General features: G+C 40.8%; 2 protein-coding genes across 2 annotated transcripts; one reads left to right on the top strand and one right to left on the bottom strand.

Moving 5' to 3' along the window:
- The first annotated feature begins 7,469 nt into the window (after window positions 1–7,469).
- On the top strand, window positions 7,470–9,495 carry fev (FEV transcription factor, ETS family member). Its single transcript, XM_024001668.2, has 3 exons — window positions 7,470–7,707; window positions 8,181–8,252; window positions 8,713–9,495. Exons 1-3 carry the CDS (start codon window positions 7,659–7,661, stop codon window positions 9,249–9,251), a joined length of 660 nt encoding a protein of 219 aa, XP_023857436.1. The 5' UTR covers window positions 7,470–7,658; the 3' UTR covers window positions 9,252–9,495.
- Window positions 9,496–22,713: 13,218 nt separating this feature from the next.
- Window positions 22,714–25,235, bottom strand: LOC111974093 (cyclin-dependent kinase 5 activator 1-like). Its single transcript, XM_024001655.1, has one exon. It carries the CDS (start codon window positions 24,884–24,886, stop codon window positions 23,990–23,992), a length of 897 nt encoding a protein of 298 aa, XP_023857423.1. The 5' UTR covers window positions 24,887–25,235; the 3' UTR covers window positions 22,714–23,989.
- Between the last annotated feature and the right edge of the window lie 392 nt (window positions 25,236–25,627).

The raw sequence follows: 25,627 nt of genomic DNA, 5'->3' as shown, positions 1-25,627 counted from the left end.
CGGAAACAGTGCTTGTGGCAATTCCTTGCTTTTTTTGGACCGCCTTTTCTCGATCAGGACATAGAGCTGTTCAACAGCCTGTGGTAGATTCCTAACAACCCATCACCAAAGTGGCTATTTATATACTCCAACAGAAGTCAACCACAAAGGCATTTTATGATATGACCATTGCATCAATACATAACCCAGGGTAAATACCACCTGTCTGTTAGGATATGATGTAGATTGTTCCTGTCAGAGTGTTATCATATATCCAATAAACATGAGCACAAGATCACTATTGTTTCCACCATGTTGTGTTGTGTAGTTGCCTAGCATGAAGCCTAACATACAGAGGAACATAAGAGGGTTTGGGAGCTAAATTGACTTCACTGGGGGATTCGATAGATCCACTACCTTATACTGTGGCATCAATCAAAAGAGCGATACAATTTTACGAAATGGAAATGCCACAAATATGCCCCTGGAGACAGCGGTTTCCTTCTCCGAATTCCCTTCACTTTCTCTACTATATCCCTGTACTCTATCTCCCCATCTATGTATCTAACATTGGTCGTGTTCCCCTGCTCAGATGTTGCATCKATCAACCAATGGTTGCGTGCCACGTRATCGACCGTGAAGTCGGGAACCAGATTGCTATAACATATYGTGTGCTCAGCTGATAGGTYAAATACCTATCCAGACCTTGTAAGATCTGGCATACGGCAGCAACGTCTGAGCAGAGTAACACGACCATTGGGTGTGACGACCACTGGARGTGTTCGAGCAGTAWGGCTAACAGCCAATTAATGCTTGACTTAAAAAAAGAAATAATAATGCTCTTAAATTGTGTAACAATGCCGAGGGCTCCTGTAGCTCCGCATTGACATGATTGGTTGACGGTAGGTACGGGCGGGAGGTCCTGTATAAACACAAACTCACGTCCTTGTCAACTTCCTTCACGACAGCTCTGCGCTGCTCYGCGAAGCTCATGTCAACGTAAATGCTGCGCTACCAAATGCAGACGGACGATTGAACATGTGGCGCCTTTAAAGAAGCTGACTGTATGAGAGAGTCCTTGAGTGAAGTCAGGGGAGGGGCATCTGCGACAGGAAAAAATCAGACAGTGGTGATTTTTCAAGAGCAAGACTCAGATTAACATGGCAGTGCTAACATGGCTGCTATTGTTTCTTTAACAAATAAGATATTTCAAAATGTKAAAATAAACGTTTCTATACCTCTATATCACACACATYCAAACTGAAAACATAACATGTGACAGTGGAGGCTGCTGAGGGGAGGACGGCTCCTAATAATGGCTGGAACTGAGCGAATGGAATGGCATCAAACACATGGAAGACATGTGTTTAATGTTGTTGATAATTTACCACTTATTCAGCTCCAGCTCATTAGCACGTGCCGTCCTCCCCAATTATGGTGCCACCAACCTCCTATAGTGTGCAATTAATTGGTTAGAGAGGTCTCAAATAGGCTCCCTTTCATTTGTATCCTCTGTAGCACAGTTGGTTCCTGTTTCAGTCAGGTCAGAGAAGAAGAGAATAAGTGAGAGGGTCAACTCTGCTCAAAAGCTGTTTCAACAGCAAGGCTCAGTGCAACATGGTAGTGTTGCCATTGTTTATAAATGTTTTTTATTTTTTATTTAATAATGTTGATTAACATGTCTCCAAGCCCAAATCACTCACTCACGAACCTACACACAATACCCCATAATGTCAAGTGGAATTATGTTTTTAGAAATGTTTACAAATCATTTTCAAATGAAAGATGAAATGTCTTCAGTCAATAAGTATTCAATCCCGTTGTTATGGAAATCTTAAATAAGTTCAGGAGTGGAAATTTGCATAACAAGTCACATAATAAGTTGCATGGACTCACTCTGTGTGCAGTAATAGTGTGTGACATTATTGTTTAATGACTACCTCATCTCTGTACCCCACACATACYATTATTTGTAAGGTCCCTCAGATTCCCTGAATTTCAAACACAGATTCAACCAAAAATAASAGGGAGATTTTCCAATGCCTCGCAAAGAAGAAGCAGACATGATTAATGACACTTTGGATGGTGTATCAATACACCCAGTCACTACAAAGATACAGGCATCCTTCCTAACTCAGTTGCCYGAGAGGAAGGAAACCAGGGATTTCACCATGAGYCTAATAGTGACTTTAAAACAGTTACAGAGTTTAATGGCTGTYATAGGAGAAAATTGAGGATGGATSAACAACATTGTAGTTACTCCACAATGCTAATCTAATTGACAGAGTGAAAAGAAGGAAGCCTGAACAAAATACAAATATTCCTAAACATGCATCCTGTTTGCAACYAGGCACTGAATTAATACTGCAAAATAATGTGGCAAAGCAGTGAACRTTTTGTCCTGAATACAAAGTCTTATGTTTGGGGCAAATCCAATACAACACATTACTGAGTACCACTCTCTATATTTTCAAGCATAGTGGTGGCTGCATCATGTTATGGGTATGCTTGTAATCGTTAAAGACTATGGATTCTTTCAGAATAAAAAAAAATGGAATGGAGCGAAGCACAAGCAAAATCCTYGAGGAAAATCTGTCTCAGTCTGCTTTCCACCAGAGACTGSGAGATGAATTCAGCTTTCAGCAGGACAATAACCTAAAACACAAGGCCAAATCTACACTGGAGTTGCTTACCAAGAAAACAGTGTATGTTCCTGAGTGGCGGCCGAGTTACAGTTTTGACTTAAATCTACTTTAAAATCTATGGCAAGATCTGAAAACGGTTGTCTAGCAATGATCAACAACAATTTTTGAATAATGGGCAAATGTTGCACAATCCAGTTGTGGAAAGCTCTTAGAGACTTACCCAGAAAGACTTACAGCTGTAATCGCTGCCAAATGTGCTTTTATAAAGTATTGACGCAGGGGTGTGAATACTTATGTAAATGTAATATTACTGTATTTAATTTTCAATACATTTGCAAACATTTCTAAAAARATGTTTTCACTTTGTATTTTGGGGCATTGTGTGTAGATGGGTGAGAAAAAAAATACATTTTAAACCTCTACGGGATCGGTGTCCCTAAATCGGCACGGTTGTTGCTAACGTTGAGAGTTAGAATAGTTAGAATAGTACACAAAGTGTAAAAGCCAACTTTCCAGGACATAGACATGTCTTATATGGGCAGAAAGCTTAAATTCTTGTTAATCTAACTGCAGTGTCCAATTTACAGTAACTATTACAGTGAAAAAATATAATTATATTGTTTGAGGAGAGTGCACAWCAACAAAATACTTTTATCACGGCAACTGGTGTGATACATTCACCTCTGAAGGTAAATAATGCACTTACATTCATTAATCATGCTCTGATTTGTCATCCTGAGGGTCCCAGATTTAAAATATAGCATKGTTTTGTTTGATAAAATCKATTTTTATATTCCAATGTAGGAACTAGGTTCTACAGCTTGAACCCCATGCCGTTGTCATGTAGATMCAWGTCTGACAATTTTTATCCCCATAATGCAACACTTTGGAAGGCGGTGACCAACGATGGTCACMACTTGACAAAAGTGATCCGCTCGAACATGCAACTCTTGCAACACTGGCAACACTGTCATGTTGAGCTGAGCCTTGCTGTTGGAAAACCACATTAGTGTRCGACTTGCATCTCCTCAACTTCTCTCCRCGACTTRCGTCTACATTCGGTTGCTTAGTCTCACCACTCAAATATCTGGGCCAGCTATTTCTCTTCTTCAAATCTGATTTGAAACCTAACTTAACCCTAAACTTAACCACACTAACCTTATGCCTAACCCTAATCTTGAATTAAGACCAAAAAGCGACATGTTTTTTTTGTACATTTTTATGATATAGCCAATTTTGTCTTCGCTGGTGGCCCATCTAGTGTGAACCCTCAATCAGTGCTGGTGGAATCGTTGCGCTATCTGATGTAAGACAATGCGTATCTATCCTAAAGCTGTCAATAAAACTTTTAAAATACCTTCAAATATGTTTAAAGAATAAAAATAAATCTAAATTGTTTCTGTATTTATGCCTTGAAATAACAACGTATGTAGCACTCAACCACAAACATATCAATGAARGAAGGCAGCAGGGCCGTTGTCATGTTTTGAGTTTTAGTGAGGTCCGGAAAAGAGCAAAAACAAGAAAATGTTACTACAGKCATTATTATATTGGTTGCAATAGATTCATTCACCTCAGTTGATCTACAAACACATAGCCTATTGGCTATACAATTAGCCACTGCACATTAACCCACATTAGCTCAGCACCGGGATTGAAAACTGTAATTGAATATGTACAGAGGGKTCTGTTAACAGAAAAGTTAATATTAATATTAACGAAAGGTTAACAAATACATTTGCTTTACAGAACTTTTTCTTCTGGCAGTTTTGCAGCGTATTTCCTGCAATTCTACACATTTTGACATGGGACGGAGAKATTTTTGCAGTTTTAAAGCCAATTTCCTGACATTCTACACATTTCGCCATGCCATGTGAATATGAAATCTGAGTGAGAGTGACTAACAAAATAAGTAGGGGGCCCCCTGGAGGTAAGGGCCCCTGGGCACGTGCCCTGCATGCCTGGTCAGTAATTTGGCATGCAAGTTTGGAGAGCTGGCTAGACTAACTAGACTAATTTACCAATCCAAAATGTTTTAACTGGCATATGCTAATTGAGTGACTGTCAGTGAGGCATAACAAGAGAGAAACTGCTAATGCAAAACYAAGAAATTGCACTTTGTGTATTCTACTATTCTAACTCTCAACTGTAAATGTACGGCCCTGGAAGGCAGAGCCTATGTCTCTAGTCTAAAGCCTACTCGGGAATGACTTGCTACTCTCTGAACCTGGCCCAAGGCGAGGCAACGTGCTGCCAGACCATGTGAGCTGTCCAAGGTGCTGACCTGTCAGTGTTACTAGCTACTATGGCCATGACAAACTAATTTACCAACAAATAAACTATAGAAATAGGGGGGAAGCAGGTATAGGCCTATTATGTATCGTTGAGACTGCCATTGCATGATGCTGCTAATAAGTCTGCCACGTTGTGGTTGGATAATATATACATGTTTTCTTGAACCGGATCACTTGTCAAGCAACACTTGCTACATCCTGCTTTGAATCCGTTGCTTTGAATCCTCTGTTTGCCAAGTCGTCTCACAGAGTCCCACACCCAGTCCAGGATCTTTTAATAAATGTTCAACTATACACGCCTTTCTCAAATACACATTTCTGTTCAGACTGATTAAAACGGCTGCACAGCGAAAAGGAGCTGGCCAGGCGTTTCGAGTGGTGAGGATAATAGGGTAGGCCACTGTTGGTTGGTGTTTCAATCCTGAATAAAAGGTCAGTCCAGCAATAAGAGAAGGTAAAAAATAGTTTTTAGGAAGCCTAACACTCTCTGTGCCTGTGAACCAGTTGGGAATTATTTGAAATGCAGGAGGTAAGACACTTGGAAATGCAGGAGGTAAGACACTTGGATACCAAGTCTAATATTTGCAAAAATAGGATGTGCTCATTTTGTGATCAGCTATATAGACTTCTAAATATATTTCTATGGGATTATGTTACAGTCAGTACGCCTAATATGTAATGTTATTGAAGGTTGATATCCTAATTTTAGATTTGCGCGCGTAACTCCCGTTACAACCATTAACGTTATTCCGATTTACCCACGCAGGTGTCAAATTATGATTCGACCTGAAGTGTTTTATATCCTTTGTTCTAATAATGGGAAAATATTAAGGTGAAACTGCAAAAAACGATAATGGACCACCAAAACTTTCACCAGAACTTCTAGTAGCCTATAGAAGCCAGAATGGGCCAATAAWATTTAATTCAAATCTTTCAGAAATGACCTAGCATTCGAGGCTTGTTTTAAGTTGCCTGCGACCTGTTTAAAGACTCAGGCAGCTAAAGCAAGTCTGGGACGCCAGAGACCACTCTTCAGAACACAGCGGCAGCCGCATAACTGGCGGAGAGGGAGTGGCGTGGTGGGGATGTGGAGTGATAGCCGATTCCATGAGTCATATAAGCCTTGCTTAGCAGTCACATATATAGGCTTGCTCTCAGGTCTCATATCGTTTGCTCCTGTTATCGCCCCACCGGGAAACGAATCATAACTTGAAATCCGCGCGGGTAACTGTAAAGGAGTTTTCGTTAAAATATTTCATTTGAATTAATGCATAAGGATTTACGCAAAATGCAATTATGCACGCGTAAGTTAGGCATGATCAAGTTTGGACTCGACCCATAATGTATATTGTGATCGAAAATGTATTTTATGTCTATTTAATTATTGCCATGTGTTGTGATTAGAAATCCCAAAAGGGCCTACTATTGAGTTAGTGTAAGCAGTGGYAAACCTTTTAGAATGCAGGCATATACAACATTTACAATTTGCTGTACATTTCGCATGTACATGGTATATGCCAACTAATAACGTTTAATGCCTTAAATACTGTTTGACTGTCATTGCCTTTTTAATGCACTTACTCACTGAATATTTTCACAGCTAATCTCAATAATGTTATGTACCCCTGCACGTGTACCCCCGCACATTGACTCTGTACCGGTACCCCCTGCTTATAGCCTCGTTATTTTTATGCCATTTCCTTGTGTTACTTTTGATAATTGTTGTTCTTTTTTTAAACTTTAGTATATTCTGTAAATATTTTCTTAACTCTATTTCTTGAACTGCATTGGTAGTTAAGGGCTTGTAAGTAACCATTTCAAGGTAAGGTCTACTACACCTGTTGTATTCGGCGCATGTGACAAATACAATACAATTTGATTTGATTTGATTTGATCTACCCACAATGTATCTTCTTCATATTCCTTAGGCTTACAATAGAGGAAGGCAGTTATTGTATTTCAAGTTATTGTATTTCAAATACATTATTTTTTATACTGAGTCTCTGTATTATTATTGTTTACCATTATTATTATTATTATTATTATTAGGCCTATTGTTGTTATTATTATGCTATTATTCATGGGGTTTTGTGGATGGGGACTTGTGAGGTATAGCTTGGACAATGTCTTGGAAGGATTGCTTTGAATTAATAGTGAAATGTTCTGTCATGGCTTTACGTCAATAAACATCATAGCCTACAAGACATGGTTTTAAATTCACAACCTCATTGCAAGACGATTGTATACAGCCTTATACCTATAAACAGAAGGTCGTGGATAAAATGTTCTTGTTTTCCCAGGTGCATTGAGGCATGTTTTTAAGGTAAATATTTTTTTCCAACATGAAATAGGCCTTTGTGTTTGCAAAGAGGTAAAGAGGCGGAAAAGAGAGAGGATCTGAACTGGCTTCCATGTCATACACTTAAATTCTCCATAGAAACTCTGATCTTAACGCGGAAACTTTATTAAACCCTGATGGTGGATTGATAAGACCGAATTTCTCTCGGTTTCTTTTTATTGTGGAGACCGGGGAGAGATGACAGAGGTAAATTGCTATTTTAATTAAAGCAATGCACGAGAGGAAATTGCTGTCTGAATATTGTCTCAGAGATGGGGTTTGTGACAGTTGCCTGGAAACTTCAATCTGTCCCACATTTATTCCAGATCACAGTTATAAGATAAAGTTTAATACAAATCTTTGCCCGAATGAAATCCAACCCTTTCTTGAACAACAGCTACAATGAAACAGAACTGCGGAGGAAACCTTATGTTTAACATGTATCTCTCAGGTTCGTGCTTTTGTACGTGAAATTATCAATATTATTGCTTTATATTCAGATGAGGGAAACTAGTATATAGTCCTCAGGTAGTGATGCTGCTTCCAGCTAGCGTTTGCTCTGCCTTTTCAATCTGAAACCCGTCTCCTCTTTTGTCGGAAATCGGATATCCTCTTTCCTGAACGCGTTTCCTGGCTTCGGTTGTGAAGCTTGGACGAAGAAACCACAAATATAAGAAAAGAGAGCATTAGTTAGAGAGACTCGATTATAAGATAGAATCATAGCTTTTAAATGCTTTTATAATATTTTCAATCTGAACYGAAGTATTTAGCCTAAGGAATATAGCCTATCGAATTATCCAAATGTGAATTGTGTTTTAAACATATACCTTTGGCAATTAATATTTATTTTCGATGAGATTTTATACTAATCTTTTTTTACTAACACATTTATTTGTGTTAATGACCGTTCTATTTWTTTTGCAGATCCAACAGAAAATCTGTTGAAAGAAAGCAAAAGTGGATCCTGGTGTCCCATAAATACAGGAGCGCAAAAAGGTAAGAACATTTTGAAATGTTGATTTATTATATGCATTCCAACCCTGTATGRATTTAGAACATTTGTATTACATTTATATATTATTATATATTACTTTTAATATTTTAGAGTCCATAGGAGCACTATTATTGATTTGATTAGAGATCATTGCTCAGTTGAAAGAACCCCAATGATCCCTTTTTTTCCTTCATGATTGTGTTGTTTGTCCAAGAGGCATGCTTTTTAGACAAATACTTTTCTTTCGTGATTCTGCAAGACATAGACATTGTTGCAAGACATAGACATTGACGATATTGTTGTCCAACTGATAGCGTATCAACGTGTTTATTCTKTGCGTAATTGGCCATTTCTTTTGGAAACCAAGTCACATTTGTTCTCCAGATTGCCTATCAAATAAATGCTTATTTCCCCCRTTTTCCCCCCTTCACAAATCTGTATTTAATGTGTTATTTTGAATAGGTAGTGGACAGATTCAGCTATGGCAGTTTCTCCTCGAACTCCTGTCAGACAGCGCCAACATGTCCTGCATTACCTGGGAAGGAACGAACGGAGAATTCAAGCTCYTTGACCCAGATGAGGTGGCCCGGCGATGGGGCGAGCGCAAAAGCAAGCCCAACATGAATTATGACAAACTCAGCCGCGCATTGCGCTACTACTATGACAAAAACATCATGACAAAGGTTCATGGGAAGCGATATGCTTACAAGTTCGACTTTCACGGCTTGGCCCAGGTGTGTCAACCCTCAACAACAGAGCAAGCTCTTTATAAATTCCAGAGTAATTTTGCCCCTATTCCCTTTTCAGGGATTTCTAAGCTAAGCCTTGTTGGTCCAGGTGTTGGTCCGTCCGGATTCTCCTATTGGCCGGGTTCGCCACCCACTCTCTACCACAGTCACAACCTCCAACCCCCGGGTCCGTTTGGTGCTGTGTCCGCTTCGCACATCAACTGTGTCAATAACATCAACAACCTGAATAACATCAATAACCACTACAATTGACTACTATTAATCCACCAATAAGGRCTAATCATAATTCTCGATGATTGATGTAGTATAAGGCGTGTCTTTTTGGATTAGTCCTAATTATGATTTTTCCTTTCGAAACATTGTCTTATCCTAACTGAATATGCCAAGGCGCAATTCATTAAACATTTTGTGGAATGTTTCAAATGCAATAACATGTGTTTTCAGATAGGCTATGTGTTTTAGACTAAATTCAGATAAAGAACCATTTTCTTGACAATTTGTTTTGTCTTTGATTCGACAGGACACTGGTGCCTACACCTCTGAAATTGCCTGGGCTTTTAGCGCCATCATGTGGCTATAAATTAAACATATAAATACTGAATTGATCTCAGATAGGTTTGCAGTGCACTAATTTCAAAGTAGGATTATTAGTGCCGATCTCAAAACATTATGGAGATAAAGATATGTCGTCGCCAATATATTCCCTGATGACTCCCACTTTAAATAGCCTTCGTTATTTTAAAGTTCCAATGCAGACGTGTTTATCTCAATATCAAATCATTTCTGGGTAACTATTAAGTACCTTACTGTCTTTGTTTTCAATTAAAATGGTCAAAAAGAAACAAATAGCAAAGAGCAATTTCTCAAGCAAGAATTTTGTTAGCACTGTCTGGGCGTGGTCTGAGTGGGGAGGGGATACAGCCATTCCAGGCTGTATCACAACCGGCTGTGATTGGGAGTCCCATAGGGTGGCGCACAATTGGCCCAGTGTTGTCCGGGTTTGGACGGGGCAGGCCGTCATTGTAAATAAGAATTTGTTCTTAACTGGTTTGCCTATTTATAAAGGTTAAAATAAAAATAAATACATTCCTATTGGTCTATTATAGCGTCCGGTGATGTCACCAAGCAGGCCAAAACTCCATCCCACCAAACAGGCTGAGATTTCAGGTGGTCTTTTCAAACAGCTCTTACACTAAAAGGGCATTATCCTAATTTTCACAATTTAACAGTAACATTCTAACCTCATAGTGTAGAATATATATATATATATATTATAAAACATATGAAAATCACGTTTTTGACTGCACTGGGCCTTTAAGCCTACTTTAGACATACACAGGCAGTTTAGATACAGTGCAGGCATCTCCTTTAGTTTTGACAACAACCACGTTTGTTTTTTCCTTTTATACGTTTTATTTGGACATTTTATGCATTAAAAAAGCAATAGATTATTTAATTATAATTTTAAAGCTTTTAGAAGTTATTTCTTTGAAATTCTAGGGTAAAAATGCCAGTTGATATCATGCGTGAAATTGTGTGATGTTATTTCACATAGGCCTACATTTAATTTTGCCGAATTATRACATAATGTATGAAAATGTTTTCAAGTCCGTCAACCATGTTGTATAAAACCARCATCATCCTCAGAATTTGCAGATCATTTTGTTCAAGTGCGCAATACATTTTACTCTTTCAGTGTGGGTTGATGATCTGATAACATACTGTAGATTAGGCCTACATTCTTTCCAGCCACACGGGGGCGCTACGTCTCTGCATATAACAGGTGTACTGTTTGCATGATTCATWTTTTATTTTATTTAACCTTTATTTAACTAGGCAAGTCAGTTAAGAACAAATTCTTATTTACAATGACGGKCTACCAAAAGGCAAAAGGCCTCCTGCGGGGACGGGGGCTGGAATAATTATATATATATTTATATATAGGACAAAACACACATCACGACAAGAGAGACAACACAACATAATTTTTTACATTTTCTTTTATTTAAACTTTATTTAACTAGGCAAGTCAGTTAAGAACAAATTCTTATTTACAATGACGGCCAACTGGGGATTAACTGCCTTGTTCAGGGGCAGAACGACAGATTCGATCCAGCAACCTTTCGCTCTAACCACTAGGCTACCTAAGACAGACCTAAGACAACAACACAGCAAGGCAGCAACACATGACAACACAGCATGGTAGCAACACAACATGACAACAACATGGTAGCAACACAACATGGTAGCAGCACAAAACATGGTACAAACATTATTGGYCWCAGACAACAGCACAAAGGGCAAGAAGGTAGAGACAACAATACATCACGCAAAGCAGCCACAACTGTCAGTAYGAGTGTCCATGATTGAGTCCTTGAATGAAGAGATTGAGATAAAACTGTCCAGTTTGAGTGTTTGTTGCAGCTCGTTCCAGTCGCTAGCTGCYGCGAACTGAAAAGACYAGCGACCCAGGGATGTGTGTGCTTTGGGGACCTTTAACAGAATGTGACTGGCAGAATGGGTGTTGTGTGTGGAGGATGAGGTCTGCAGTATGTATCTCAGATAGGGGGGAGTGAGGCCCAAGAGGGTTTTATAAATAAGCATCAACCAGTGGGTCTTGCAACAGGTATACATAGATGAGAAGTTTACAGAGGAGTATAGAGTGCAGTGATGTGTCCTATAAGGATATTATGGGCAATTGGATTCATCTACATTTTAAAACTTTTAGCCACTGTTCCATGTGCTATTCTGTTTTGATGGAGAAACGTTTTGTCCTAGTTTAAATTTGTTTTCAACTTCATTGCTGTGGATGACATCACACACTTAGGTTGTGTCCCAAAAGGCACCCTAATAKCTATATATGGCACTATTATTGACCAGAGCTCTATGGGTCCTGGTCAAAAGTAGTGCACTACATTGGGACATAGGCTTACTATACAGACCCCCAGCCCACTCCAGTCTAAAAAACAACAGCRTCATTAACCAGGGGGATTGCCTCCTTTCCAGATGGTACCCTATTTCCTACATAGTCCACTACTTTTGACCTGCCCCAAGTAGTGCACTATATGAGGAATTGGATGCCATTTGGGACACACYAAGTCAAACGTGATGCACTATGTAGGGAATAGTATGCAATTTAGAACACACACAAAGTCTACTCAGTAAGCAGAAATGAAATACAATTATTTATGTAAAGAAAAAAAAATCCTAAAAAAGAAAAAACAATATTCAAACAACAGAAAATGCTGTATTCCTAATCCCAGTTAGCCTAGATTAATATTCTACAAACCCAGCAGTGAATTTTTAAAAATCTAAATTGATGSTATACATTCACCCATCCATGTCAGATTGCCTGTATCTGGTAAAGGATTACTTGTGGTAAGCTCTTATGTAACCTAAACCTTAACCTACATTCAGACATGCCGTGTGGTCAGGCAAGTGGTTTGAGAGCCAGAGGAACAACCATTCACCACTCCCTGTCTGTGGAGCTAATTTGATGTCATAGGTAGAGAATGCCTCCTCCACGGTTGCATATTGTGAGGAGGCTGATAAGAACGCAGCAGTGTGTGTGTGACCTGCATATCAATAGAGCCACCAGGGACCCCGTCATCTATTGATGGCAGACAGGCAGGCAGGCAGCGCTCGAGACACCAGACGCATTTCAAATCCCCTGCCTCGCCTCCCTCTGTCCGCACAATCCTAGGCCAACTGAGGCAAAGACATGATCTCAGTTTCTCTCTCTTCCTGTTCTCACACTATAGGCAGCCTACTTAAAATAAGTTTCCCTATCAAGACATATTATGAKATGCACTTTCAAAGGATGAAAAGAAGAACGGATCACAAGCAAGATGGTTACTGATCTAAACTGTTTAAAACTACCAACATATGTACACTCAGGGCTCTAAATMAYAATGTTTCATRGGTTAAACTTTTGCCCCCAACWRWAAAAAGTTAGGATTACCACATGAAATTTAGGAGCACCAGAAAATARGTTTTTCTAAATTGATTGAGATACTGCCTATGGGCCTACATGAATTTGAGCTACTTTTGAAGCACATGTTGTGCACAATAAACTAATAGGTAACACTGAATACATTTGTTTATTATAAAAGCAAAAATATTGATAGGAATACCTGCCATTGAAAGTCATTTGCGCAATATTAGGTTTCTTCATTGTGTAAAAGCACCATTTTCCTATTGAGATGCGTTACATTGGAAATTGTACACTGTCTCTTTAAAGAACTTCAGGTTTGTCACTATAACATGCAAGAGATGTGTCTTCATTCATTATTGCTATGATCATTGATCTCCTGAASAAGGTATCCCTTTTCCTTTTTTTCTGTGACCTCAAATGTTTGGATATAGCCTACTGGTYAAGGTACCAGGTTGTTAGCTAGCTAGCCAATTAGGTAACATGACTGAACAAAATTTCAACAAATGGTTAACGACGCACGAGTAGTTTTAGAACGGCCCACGACATGGTTTATGAATGTAAAATGAAAATCTTTTGACCTAGTTGGTAAACAAACAAGCCGTTTTTGAAGTAATAATGGTGCCACCATGACATTAACACATTTGCACTCTAGGGCACTCAGAAACAACGGTATGGAGAAGACTTTTCATTCCAATTCTTATTATCTGCAACAACTAAAAAATCATAGTTGCTCAGTGCTCCCAAATTATAAAAAATATTTAATTGCAAATGCGACCGAATTGGTTGCACTATTGAGACCTGTTGACACTACCGCATACATAAAGAGACCACTGTTATGTGCAGCAGCCCATTGATTCTGCGTACCATCGCATTGTATCATACGTTCCAAATCAAATCAAATTGTAATAGTCACATGCGCCGAATACAACAGGTGTAGACCTTACAGTGAAATGCTTACTTACGAGCCCCTAACCAACAATGCGGTTTAAAGAAATTACGGATAAGAAATAAAAGTAACAAGTAGTAAAATAACAATAGCGAGACAATATACAGGGGTTACCGGTACAGAGTCAATGTGCGGGCGGGGGCACTGATTAGTTGAGGTAATATGTACATGTATTAAAGTGACTATGCATAGATAATAACAGATAGTAGCAGCAGCGTAAAAGAGGGGGGCAATGCAAATAGTCTGGGTAGCCATTTGATTAGGTGTTCAGGAGTCTATTGGCTTTGGAGTAGAAGCTGTTTAGAAGCCTCTTGGACCTAGACTTGGTGCTCCGGTACCGCTTACCGTGCGGTAGAAGAGAGAACAGTCTATGACTAGGGTGGCTGGTGTCTTTGACAATTTTTAGGGCTTTCCTCAGACACCGCCTGGTARAGAGGTCCTGGATGGCAGGAAGCTTGGCCCCAGTGATGTACTGGGCTGTTCGCACTACCCTCTGTAGTGCCTTGCGGTTGGAYGCCAAGCWGTTGCCGTACTAGGCAGTGATGCAACCCGTCAGGATGCTCTCGATGGTGCAGCTATAGAACCTTTTGAGGATCTGAGGACCCATGCCAAATCTTTTCAGTCTCCTGAGGGGGAATAGGTTTTGTCGTGCRCTCTTCATGACTGTCTTGGTGTGCTTGGACCATGTTAGTTTGTTGGTGATGTGGACACCAAGGAACTTGAAGCTCTCAACCTGCTRCCCTGCAGCCCCGTCGATGAGAATGGGGGTGTGCTCGGTCCTCTTCTCCTGTAGTGCACAATCATCTCCTTTGTCTTGATCACGTTGAYGGAGAGGTTTTTGTCCTGGCACCACACGGCCAGGTCTCTGASCTCCTCCCTATAGGCTGTCTCGTCATTGTTGGTGATCAGGCCTACCACTGTTGTGTCATCGGCAAACTTAATGATGGTGTTGGAGTCATGCCTGGCTGTGCAGTCATGAGTGAACAGGAAGTACAGAAGGGGACTGAGCACGCACCCCTGAGAGGCCCCTGTGTTGAGGATCAGCGTGGTGGATGTGTTGTTACCTACACTTACCACCTGGGGGCGGCCCGTCAGTAAGTCTAAGATCCAGTTGCAGAGGGAGGTGTTTAGTCCCAGGTCCTTAGCTTATTGATGAGCTTTGAGGGCACTATGGTGTTGAAGCTGAGCTGTAGTCAATGAATAGCATTCTCACAATAGGTGTTTCCTTTTGTTCAGGTGGGAAAGGGCAATGAGGAGTGTCAATAGAGATGCATCATCTGTGGATCTGTTGGGACGATATGCAAATTGGAGTGGGTCTGGGTCTCTGGGATAATGGTGTGTGATGTGAGCCATGACCAGCTTTCAAGCACTTCATGGCTACAGACGTGAGTGCTACAGTCGGTGTCATTTAGGCAGGTTACCTTAGTGTTCTTGGGCACAGGCACTTATGGTCTGGCTTAAAACATGTTGGTATTACAGACTCGACGGAGGCGAGGTTGAAAATGTCAGTGAAGACACTGCCAGTTGTCAGCGCATGCTCGCAAGGTCACGTCCTGGTAATTCATCTGGCCCTGTGGCCTTTTGAATGTTGACCTGTTTAAGGTCTTACTCACAATCGGCTGCGGAGAGTGTGATCACACAGTCTTCCGGAACTGCTGGTGCTCTTATGCATGTTTCAGTGTTATTTGCCTCGAAGTGAGCATAGAAGTAGTTTTGCTCGTCTGGTGGCTCGTGTCACTGGGCAGCTCTCGGCTGTGCTTCCCTTTGTAGTCTGTAATGGTTTTGAAAGCCCTGTCACATCCGGCGAGCTTCAGAGCCGGTGTAGTACGATTCAATCTTAGTCCTGTATTGACGCTTTGCCTGTTTGATGGTTCGTCGGAGGGCAATAGCGGGATTTCTTGTAAGCTTCCAGGTTAGAGTCCCGCTCCTTGAAAGCGGCATCTCTAGCCTTTAGCTCAGTGAGGATTTGCTTGTAATCCATGGCTTCTGGTTGGGTATATATGTACGGTCATGTGGGGACGACGTCCATCGAGCACTTATTTGATAAAGCCATGACGGATGTGGTGTACTCCTCATGCCATCGGAGGAATCCCGGAACATATTCAGTCTGTCTAGCAAAACAGTCCTGTAGCTTAGCATCTGCTTCATCTGACCGCTTTGTTATTGATTAGTCACTGGTGCTTCCTGCTTTAATTTTGCTTGTAAAGCAGGAATCAAGAGGATAGGAATTATGGTCAGATTTGCCAGATGGAGGGAGAGGGAGAGCTTAGTATGTGTCTCTGTGTGTGGAGTAAAGGTGGTCTAGAGTTGTTTTCCCTCTGGTTGCTACATTTAACATGCTGGTAGTAATTTGGTAAAACTGATTTAAGTTTCCCTGCGTTAAAGTCCCTGGCTACTAGGAGCGCCGCCTCTGGGTGTGCGTTTTCTTGTTTGCTTATGGCCTTATACAGCTTATTCAATGCTGTCTTAGTGCCAGCCTCTGACTGTGGTGGTGTGTAAACAGCTACAAAAAATAGTGTCGACTACAACTTATCATGAGATACTATTAGATATCCTTCCTTAGATATTGTGCACCAGCTGTTATTTACAAAAATACATCGTCCGCCGCCCATTGRCTTACCAGACYCCGCTGTTCAATCCYGCCGGTACAGCTTATAACCAGCCAGCTGTGTGTTGATAGTGTCGTCGTTCAGCCACAACTCCGTGAAGCATAAGATATTACAGTTTTGAATGACCCGTTGGTAGTTTAATCTTCCGCTTAGGTCATCGATTTTATTCTCCAAAAATTGCACGTTTGCTAGCAGAATGGAAGGKAGTGGGGGTTTATTCYATCGCCTACGAATTCTCAGAAGGCGGCCCGCCCTCTGGCCCCTTTTTCTCCGCCTCCTCTTCATGCAAATCACAGGGATCTGGGCCTGTTCCCGAGAAATTAGTATATCGTTCGCGTCGGGCTCGTCAGACAAGTTAAAGGAAAAAAAGGATTCTGCCAGTCCGTGGTGAGTAATCGCAGTCCTGATGTCCAGGAGTTATTTTCGGTCATAAGAGACGGTAGCGGCAACATTATGTACAAAATAAGTWWAAAAAWAAGTTACATACAACGCAAATAAACYAACAAAAAAACACAACCGTCTGCTTTCTTTTCCGGCGCCATTTMAATAATTTGTATTGGTASCAGTGGAGYCTGCTGATGGCTCATAATGGCTGGAACGGAGCAAATGGAATGGCATCAAACGTGTTTGATGTATTTGATACCATTCCACTTTTTCCGCTTCAGCCATTACCACGAGCCCGTTCTCCCCAATTAAGGTGCCACCAACCTCCTGTGACTGGTACTGTACATTCAGTACATTGACCTGGCTAGACCTCTGGGGCTTAGACATTTGTATTGGAAATTCACCTGYGTGAGTTGGAACAGTATTGTGTTCTTAAGATAGACAGTCTACGTTGGAGTTAATCTCCACATTATCTGTGCTACAATCCAGCATCCCTCTGCTTACATAACACACAGGTGGGTGCGGAATTGTTTTCCCTGATCAGGGTTTACATGGTGTGAATGWGAAAGTACAGCAAACAAGAACAGGTACACAACAGGATCAACACACTAACTGAGAATATTAGGAATAATCTTCATATGCCTGCATTTCCTTTAACCCTCCCTGCACAATCTATTTATGGGACATTGTCTCTGTCTATTTGCTGTTGGCCAGAAATTACATTTTAACATGAATTCTTAATTTTTCTTTCACTAATGGATCCACTAATTTCACTAATGGATCCACCAGCTCGACTTAAAAGTCTCCCAAAAACTTTCGAAATGGAAAAGTTTAGAAATGGGCAGAATGTCTATCCATTGCCTGCTCATTCGAGCCATTGATTTCATGGTAAACCCGTTCAAATTATTCAGATGCTCTTCAACATTTGATTACTCTAAGTACCTCAGTACTCTATCTGTGAGATGTTATCCCGAGGCTTGAGTCATTGTGCTGTGCCTGTTGTGTTGTGTTGAAGTGATCCAGTCAGTGACTAACTCTAACTCCCAGCCAGCGTGAGGTATTATGGAGCTCAGTCACACAGCACACCTACCAACTATCTATATTTAACTGCCTCAGAGGAGAAGAGGGAGAGACGAGATGATTATTTGACTGTTAACCCAGTTCTTCATTCCTTTGAGATTTTGCAAGTCAGTGTAGATGAAATCAAACTGCTATACTGTACTGTGATGCTTAAATGTAATATACGGTAAACGGTAAATGGTTATGTCATCTAAATCTCTTTTGGATGAAATAAGCATTTTGAAAAGATGGGCTGCCAAAGTCCTACGTGTGATTTTTTTTTTTTTCTCATCAAGAAAGATGCCTCTTCCCCGTGTGTCCTCTGCTCTGCCAGTCATCTATTACGTAAACGACTAGATACTCTCTGTGATGTGCCACCATTCATTCTGGGAAGTCTCTTGGTTGCGCTGTTTAAAACGTCACCAGGTGCATCGCCACTGCATTACCTGGATTCAACAACAGCAAATACTAGAGCTTCGACCAATCAGACACCCAAGGTGGGACGCAAGGACCCGAGCAAAGTTAAACGTGTACTATTTTATTTAATGATCACTATTCTTGGCTATGCATTGTTTCATTTCTGAAAGTGTTTGTAATCACGCATTTTCAGCAGAGGGAGCTTCAGAAATCCCCCCCAAAATAATGTCTGCCATCTTTCTCATAAGGAAACAACACGAACCTGTGACGTATAAACTACCATACACAATTACATGTTCTGCCACCCACAGTGTGATCTCCTACCTCAACCCATTCCCTGTAAGCTGGGCTAAAATGGATTAAGATCCCTGCATATAGCTGCAGCTGAGTGGTGTCCTACACCGTAGCTTGTCGACCGCAGCTCCATGCAGGTATAATCTTGTTTGACAGATTAGGAGTGTAGTTAAAGTAAGCGAGAGAAACAAAATAGCACATAATCCTTCATGTTCGCCGTTCCATTTTAGTTTCCACAAGGTTGAACTTTGCATTTCGGTCATACCTCTAACCACAATCACAACTCTCAAATCAACTTCCATTTTAAGATGTCAATAAACACAACATATATTCCCATTGGATCAACAGTCATAAACCCTTCTAAACATGACATAAATGATAGACATCATGCTCAAGTACAGATTATTTTACCCTTGAACACAAAATGAAAATGTTTCAAGGTATAAATGGCTAGTCTGAAATAATCCCACACTAGAAGGAATATTAAAAGGCGTGTAATTGAACCAATTATCGGTCAGCACAACATTGTTATTCACCACTGTCTGATGCCGTGTCAGTGTATGTAATAGACATCTAGAGAGCAGCTTACWTTGTCTAATTACAGTATTGTAGCAAACGGTGGACAGGAAGGTGAGGTTGCTGGCATGAAAGGCAAACACCATACGCATCACACCAATAGAGTTAACCCACTTGGTGGGAATTGCAACATGGATCATAACGAGGATCGCTACAGTATTAACGGCTGGTTGCCGATGGAAATAATGTTGGTAATTAGGAGTTAAAATGCACTCACATAATATAGACATAACTAGAGGCACTGAAGAACACTATTAGTATGTATAAATSTCACTCCTTGATGACAGTCCCTGGCTCAAAGCCACAAGAGAGTAMAACATATTTCAAACGTTGCTTGTTAAGGGGAGGTAGTTGCAGAAACAAAGGAAAGGTTCCGTTGACTTCCTCAATAGTTGGTCAAGATGATCCACACGTAACACATAGCACGAGATCAAACACTTTAATTGTCAGGTCAAAGGGGATTTATGGAACTGTAGATCATGTGGACTTGAAATTCTCTCAGGCCATTTCTCTCAGAAATCAATGTTGATATGAACACAGAGGAGTTGGTTGATGGCGAAAACAGACGGAACCACCAAGAAATCCTTCAGCACCACTACAATGACATTCTGCATCATGTGTMAGGTATCCTTTACAGATAACATACAGTGCATTTGGAAAATATTCAGACCCTTTGACTTTTTCCACATTTTGTTACGTTACAGCCTTATTCTAAAATTGATTAAATWGTTTTTTTCCCTCATCAATCTACACACAATACAACATAACAGGTTTTTAGACATTTTTGCAAATGTATTAAAAATAAAAACTGCAATATCACATTTACATAAGCATTCAGACCCTTTACTCAGTACTTTCCTGAAGCACCTTTGGCAGCGATTACAGCCTCGAGTCTTCTTGGGTATGACACTACAAGTTTTGGCACAGCTGTATTTGGGGAGTTTATCCCATTCTTCTCTGCAGATCCTCTCAAGCTCTGTCAGGTTCGATGGGGAGTATGGCTGCACAGCTATTTTCAGGTCTCACCCAGAGATGTTTGCTCGGGTTCAAGTCCGGGCTCTGGCTGGGCCACTCAAGGACATTCAGAGACTTGTCCCAAAGCCACTCCTTGTGTTGTCTTGGATGTGTGCTTAGGGTCGTTGTTCTGTTGGAAGTTGAACCTTCGCCCCAGTCTGAGGTCCTGAGCGCTCTGAAGCAGGTTTTCATCAAGGATCACTCTGTACTTTGCTCCATTCATCTTTCCCTCGACCCTGACTAMTCTTCCAGTCCCTGTCGCTGAAAAACATCCCCACAGCATGATGCTGCCACCACCATGTTTCCCCGTAGGGATGGTGCCAGGTTTCCTCCAGAATGGACACTTGGCATTCAGGCCAAAGAGTTCAGTCTTGGTTTCATCAGACCAGAGAATCTTGTTTCTCATGGTCTGAGAGTCCTTTAGGTGCCTTTTGGCACACTCCAAACGGGCTGTCATTTTCCTTTTACTGAGGAGTGTCTTCCTTCTGGCCACTCTACCATAAAGACCTGATTGGTGGAATGCTGCAGAGATGGTTGTCCTTCTGGAAGATTTTCCCATCTTCTCAGAGGATCTCTGGAACTGTGTCAGTCAGAGTGACCATCAGGTTCTTGCTCACCTCCCTAGCCAAGGCACTTCTCCCCCGATTGCTCAGTTTGGCCGGGCGGTCAGCTCTAGGAAGAGTCTTCATGGTTCCAAACTTCTTRCATTTAAGAATGATGGAGGCCACTGTGTTCTTGGGGACCTTCAATGCTGCAGAAAGTTTTTGGTACCCTTCCCCAATCTGTGCCTCGACACAATCCTGTCTCGGAGCTCTACGGACAATTAWTTCGACCTCATGGCTTGGTTTTTGTTCTGACATGCACTGTCAGTTGTGGGACCTTATATAGACAGGGGTGTGCCTTTCCAAATCATGTCCAATCAATTGAATTTACCACAGGTGGACTCCAATTAAGTTGTACAAACATCTCAAGGATGATCAATGGAAACAGGATGTATCTGAGCTCAATTTCGAGTCTCATAGCAACGGGTCTGATGTCGATAAGGTATTTCTGTTTTTTATTTGTAGTACATTTGCAAACATAAAAAAAATCTTTTTTTTGCTTTGTCATTATGGGGTATTGTGTGTAGATTGATTAGTTAAAAAATATATTTAATRCATTTTAGAATAAGTCTGTAACTTATCAAAATGTGGAAAAAGTAAAGGGGTCTGAATACTTTCCGAATGCACTGTATCTCAGTATGATAGATAAAGAAGCTTTGAGAAGCTTAATGTGCTTCATGTGGCCTATATCCGCCCACAGCAAAGCTGTCATGTAAGGCTARCCGCTGGGCACACACTTGTTGAACCAACGTTGTTTCCACGTCATTTCAATAAAATGACATCGAACCAATGTAGAATAGATGTTGAAAMGACGTCTGTGCCCAGTGGGTACAGTATATGAGTCATCTCATAATCACTGTGAATGAGTGTCCTTATTGATTCTACAGTATGGCTCTGTCTGCATTGCTGCTGTTCAGCCCACACTTGCTTGATGTGATGTGGCCAATAGTCATTCAGTAATCCACTGGTTACCATAGAGACAAGGAGGAGAGGAATGCACCAGCCAGCCATCAGACCTGGCRTGCGTCTCAAATGGCACCCTATTCCCTATATAGTGCACTACTTTTGATCAGGGTCTTGGTCAAAGGTATAGGTTCACATAAATTCAATGAAAACCCACACTAACATTAACAGTGTTGCACTTTTCATGTAGCCTACGTTTGGCCAGATAGTTGCCTAACCACGATCAAGCAACATTACGGACTAAACATTCAAATCCTGTTGCTGAAGGATCATTTTTCTGTGACWGTATAGGTCAAATTAAGGTCCTACATCTGTAGGGCAACTATATAGGGAAAAGGTTGCCATTTGGGATGCAGCCCTGGATTATTAACTCCAAGTAGAACTCTACTGCTTCCTGTTTCATGTGAGCCACACAGTCTCATGAAGATTCACTGCGACATTTCAGAGAAAAGTGGGTCAGGAAATATTGTTCCCAAAGCTAAATTGAAATAAAATATTAAGTGTAAACTTATCTTTTCCTGACCKAAATTGATTTCCAAAATTAAATAGGAATCTTTAAAGACCAAGTACGTTACCTGGGTGTCGAATAGCCCAAAATGTCCGTATCAGTGTTTCACCTTCTTGAAATGCGTAAAATCCTTTGATTAGTTTAAGACTATTTCACCAAAACCCTAATGTTATGATACTGTAGTAGCCTATGTGTTAAGCATATGTAGGCGTGTGTTACAGGTTGCCTAATACAGTACAAAGTGGATAACAAGGATGCAAATAGCCAACAGCTAAAGGCTTAGGACGTGAATGTGGATGAGAGGCCTTTCAGGTCATCACTGCCTCAGCAAGAGTTTTCCTTTCAGCACTAGGGCCAGCTCTCTCACGCTCAGATATARACACACACACAAAAACACAGACAGCAAAATGTACTTCAAGTTCTTTAATTCCACAGCAATAACATAGACAAGTATTGACAGTTCACTAGTGTATCATTGCATTGTTTACGTTACATTATGTTTGAGAACAGCTCTCCAGAAATGAGTGCTATACCAGAGTGGTTCCCGATTGCTCTGAGTACATAATCGCATTGTGCAAGTGAAAGCCATGTATGATTAAACATATGCAAATGAGCCACAGTAACAGATCGGCTAACTGTGAACATGGTGGCTCATCAGATGTCGAAGAAAAGTCCATCTTCTGAACCAATTAGTAGGGGTAACAGTCCAGTTCCTTCAAGCACTAGCATATAGTCCAGTTCCTTCAAGCACTAGCATATTACCATGACACTAAATAACGTAAACGCTTTACTGTTAGTGAACGCTGCACTAGTTAATAAACACATAAACACAATTGCATGATGTTGCCAGGGCCTTCTTTCAGGCTCCAATGCAGAGCACTGAGCCACAGATAAACAGTAGATTGGAGAGATGCACCTACAATGCTGAAAACAACCACCAGCTTTTAGCAGTAACTATTGCACCATTACAAGTTCACAAATAGGGTAAATAACATTAATAAACCATTATAACTGATTTTTTTTTTTGTCACTTCAACAAGTACATCAACAAAATGGCAACAATCATTTTTTAAATTAAAATAGATATATTTTTTCAAATGGAAACAATCTGGTATAATAGTTACAAATAAATAATGATGTAAACCACAGTGTTTAATATTGTGATAKTTGGCACAAATTACGCTAAAGAATKTTTCTTTGTGCATTCCCTTCTATGTCCTAAGTGCTAGCATAGGTTTACGATGCGTAAAGGCTACGCCAGTACCTTGGATAGCTCCACCTCTCGACGCATAAAATACAGCTTTTTTTTTGCCCACAACATAACTCCATAAGTGAACATCAAGGCAATTATAAAAGTAGTCCAGATTACCCACACATTTATGTATTTGCAGACATTCCATTGATCCACGGAGTCCCCGTGACTATCCTACAGTATTCGCAGAAGTGTACAAAAGAAGATTGGCCTACATTTAGAATACAACATGCATATACTGATCCYTGGTTACGCAATACAATTAGTTTTAACACTCACTGGTACAAGTCAACACGCATGTCTTAGAAATGTATATTCACTTTAGATTGGATTTTCCTAATCTCGTAGGCATAGGCCTTAAACTGTTGAATATTACATTCAAACCACTATTTCAGGGCTTTTGTGAAACATACATCGGAGCTCTCCTTTGATTTAACGGTCCAAGTCTTTGTCCCTCGACTCGCCTTCATCTTTTAGCTCTTGAAACACCTCCGTGAAAAAGTGCGGGTCTGCATTTAACTGCAACATTTTGGCACTCGTGTTATTGATGATGCTCATAGAACAATCCCAGAAATTATCCTCATTTTCCATAATCATGAATGGTTTCAGAGGGTATGATATCTCGCAYCCCATGTACGAGTAGGATAGATAGAGACAGAGCAGGAAGATACCTTGGAGTTCGGATGCGCTGTCGATATCATCGGGTATCGATTCCTTACAGAGCAGGTAGACGAAGACTAAGTTAGCAGGTGTAATGAATCCCTGGTCCTGCCAGCCTTGGAGGAGAAGMGTTCGGTCGACATTTCGGAACCATAGGATGACCTCATTGTAGGTGAGRTTGACTTTACAGCATCTCCTGCACACAAATTCGCCAAGACAGCGCAACAGCTCCCCGGTCGATGCCTGGATAATCACACGCCTCGGCGAGAGGTCTACTTTACTAYGTTGCTTTTGGACAGGCAAAAGCTTCACATTCTCAGAGGGGACCTGGGGCTGGTTAGGTTCAAGGCTTTGGGTAGGAACGGCCGGCACTGGTACAGCGAGTGGTGCTTTCTTACCATCCGTACTCGATTGCTGGGATTTTTTGTTATTTTCATTATTTTGCTGGTCTACGTGGCTGTTGTTGTTCACCTGTGCGGCGTTCGGGTTGACTTTCTTACAACTATTTTTCTTGGTCGATGTGGTAAACAGTTTCTTCAATGTGAGAACTGGGACAAACAGGGAATTGTTCTTTACGCTCCCCGTTTTGATTGCGTGGTCACCCTCTTTTCTGTCATCCAGAATAGCCTCCTTCTTAGATGTTGGAGATATGGAAAGCACCGTTCCCATTCTTGCAGCGTAGGCTACAGCCTGGAGAGACGGCGTTCCTCGTTTGCGGGCGGCGTTCCTTGCTTGCGGAGAAGTCGTTCTAAACGACAGCGGTCAAGTCAGAGCAGCAAATTTAAATCCATTGACTATTCGGGTCCATTGCGTTGACAGATGGAAATAGATTCTCATAGGAATTGAGTGGATATTGATGAGTTAAATTCCAGGAGGCAATGGTCGCCTCTCACACGACACTCCCTCTGCAGCGCACTACCCCACAAGCAGTCAGCTGTATACAGACAGACCTTCACACTCAGGGAATGTTCGGAGAGTCAAAACCAGCAGGGATAGTTCCTTCAACGAGGATTAGTTGTTCAAGTCTGAAGAATTAGCCAACCCCCAATCAGGGCTCTAAATTAACGTTTTTAATTGGCTGCACTGGTGCTCCCAATTAAAACAAAACAAAACAAAAAAGTTAGGAATGCCACATACAATTTAGAAGCGACAGAAAATACATGTTTTAATTTGTTATTGATTGAGATACTATATWGGGTCTACATGAATTCTAGCTACTTTTGAAGCACATGTTATGCCCTAGAAACTGACATGTAGCCTAACACTGTAAATACATCCATTTATTATAAAAGCTAAAATGCTAATACGAATACCTGTCATTTTACAAAGTAATTTGTGTAATATTATGTTTCTACATTGTGTAAAATCACAATTTTTCTCTAAACATCAGGCCTGTGATGACGACATACA

The sequence above is a fragment of the Salvelinus sp. IW2-2015 genome, linkage group LG2 (assembly GCF_002910315.2).
Source record: "Salvelinus sp. IW2-2015 linkage group LG2, ASM291031v2, whole genome shotgun sequence".
Lineage (NCBI taxonomy): Eukaryota > Metazoa > Chordata > Actinopteri > Salmoniformes > Salmonidae > Salvelinus > Salvelinus sp. IW2-2015.
Note: the sequence above shows the minus strand (reverse complement) of the source record. Positions and strands in the feature narration are given on the sequence as shown.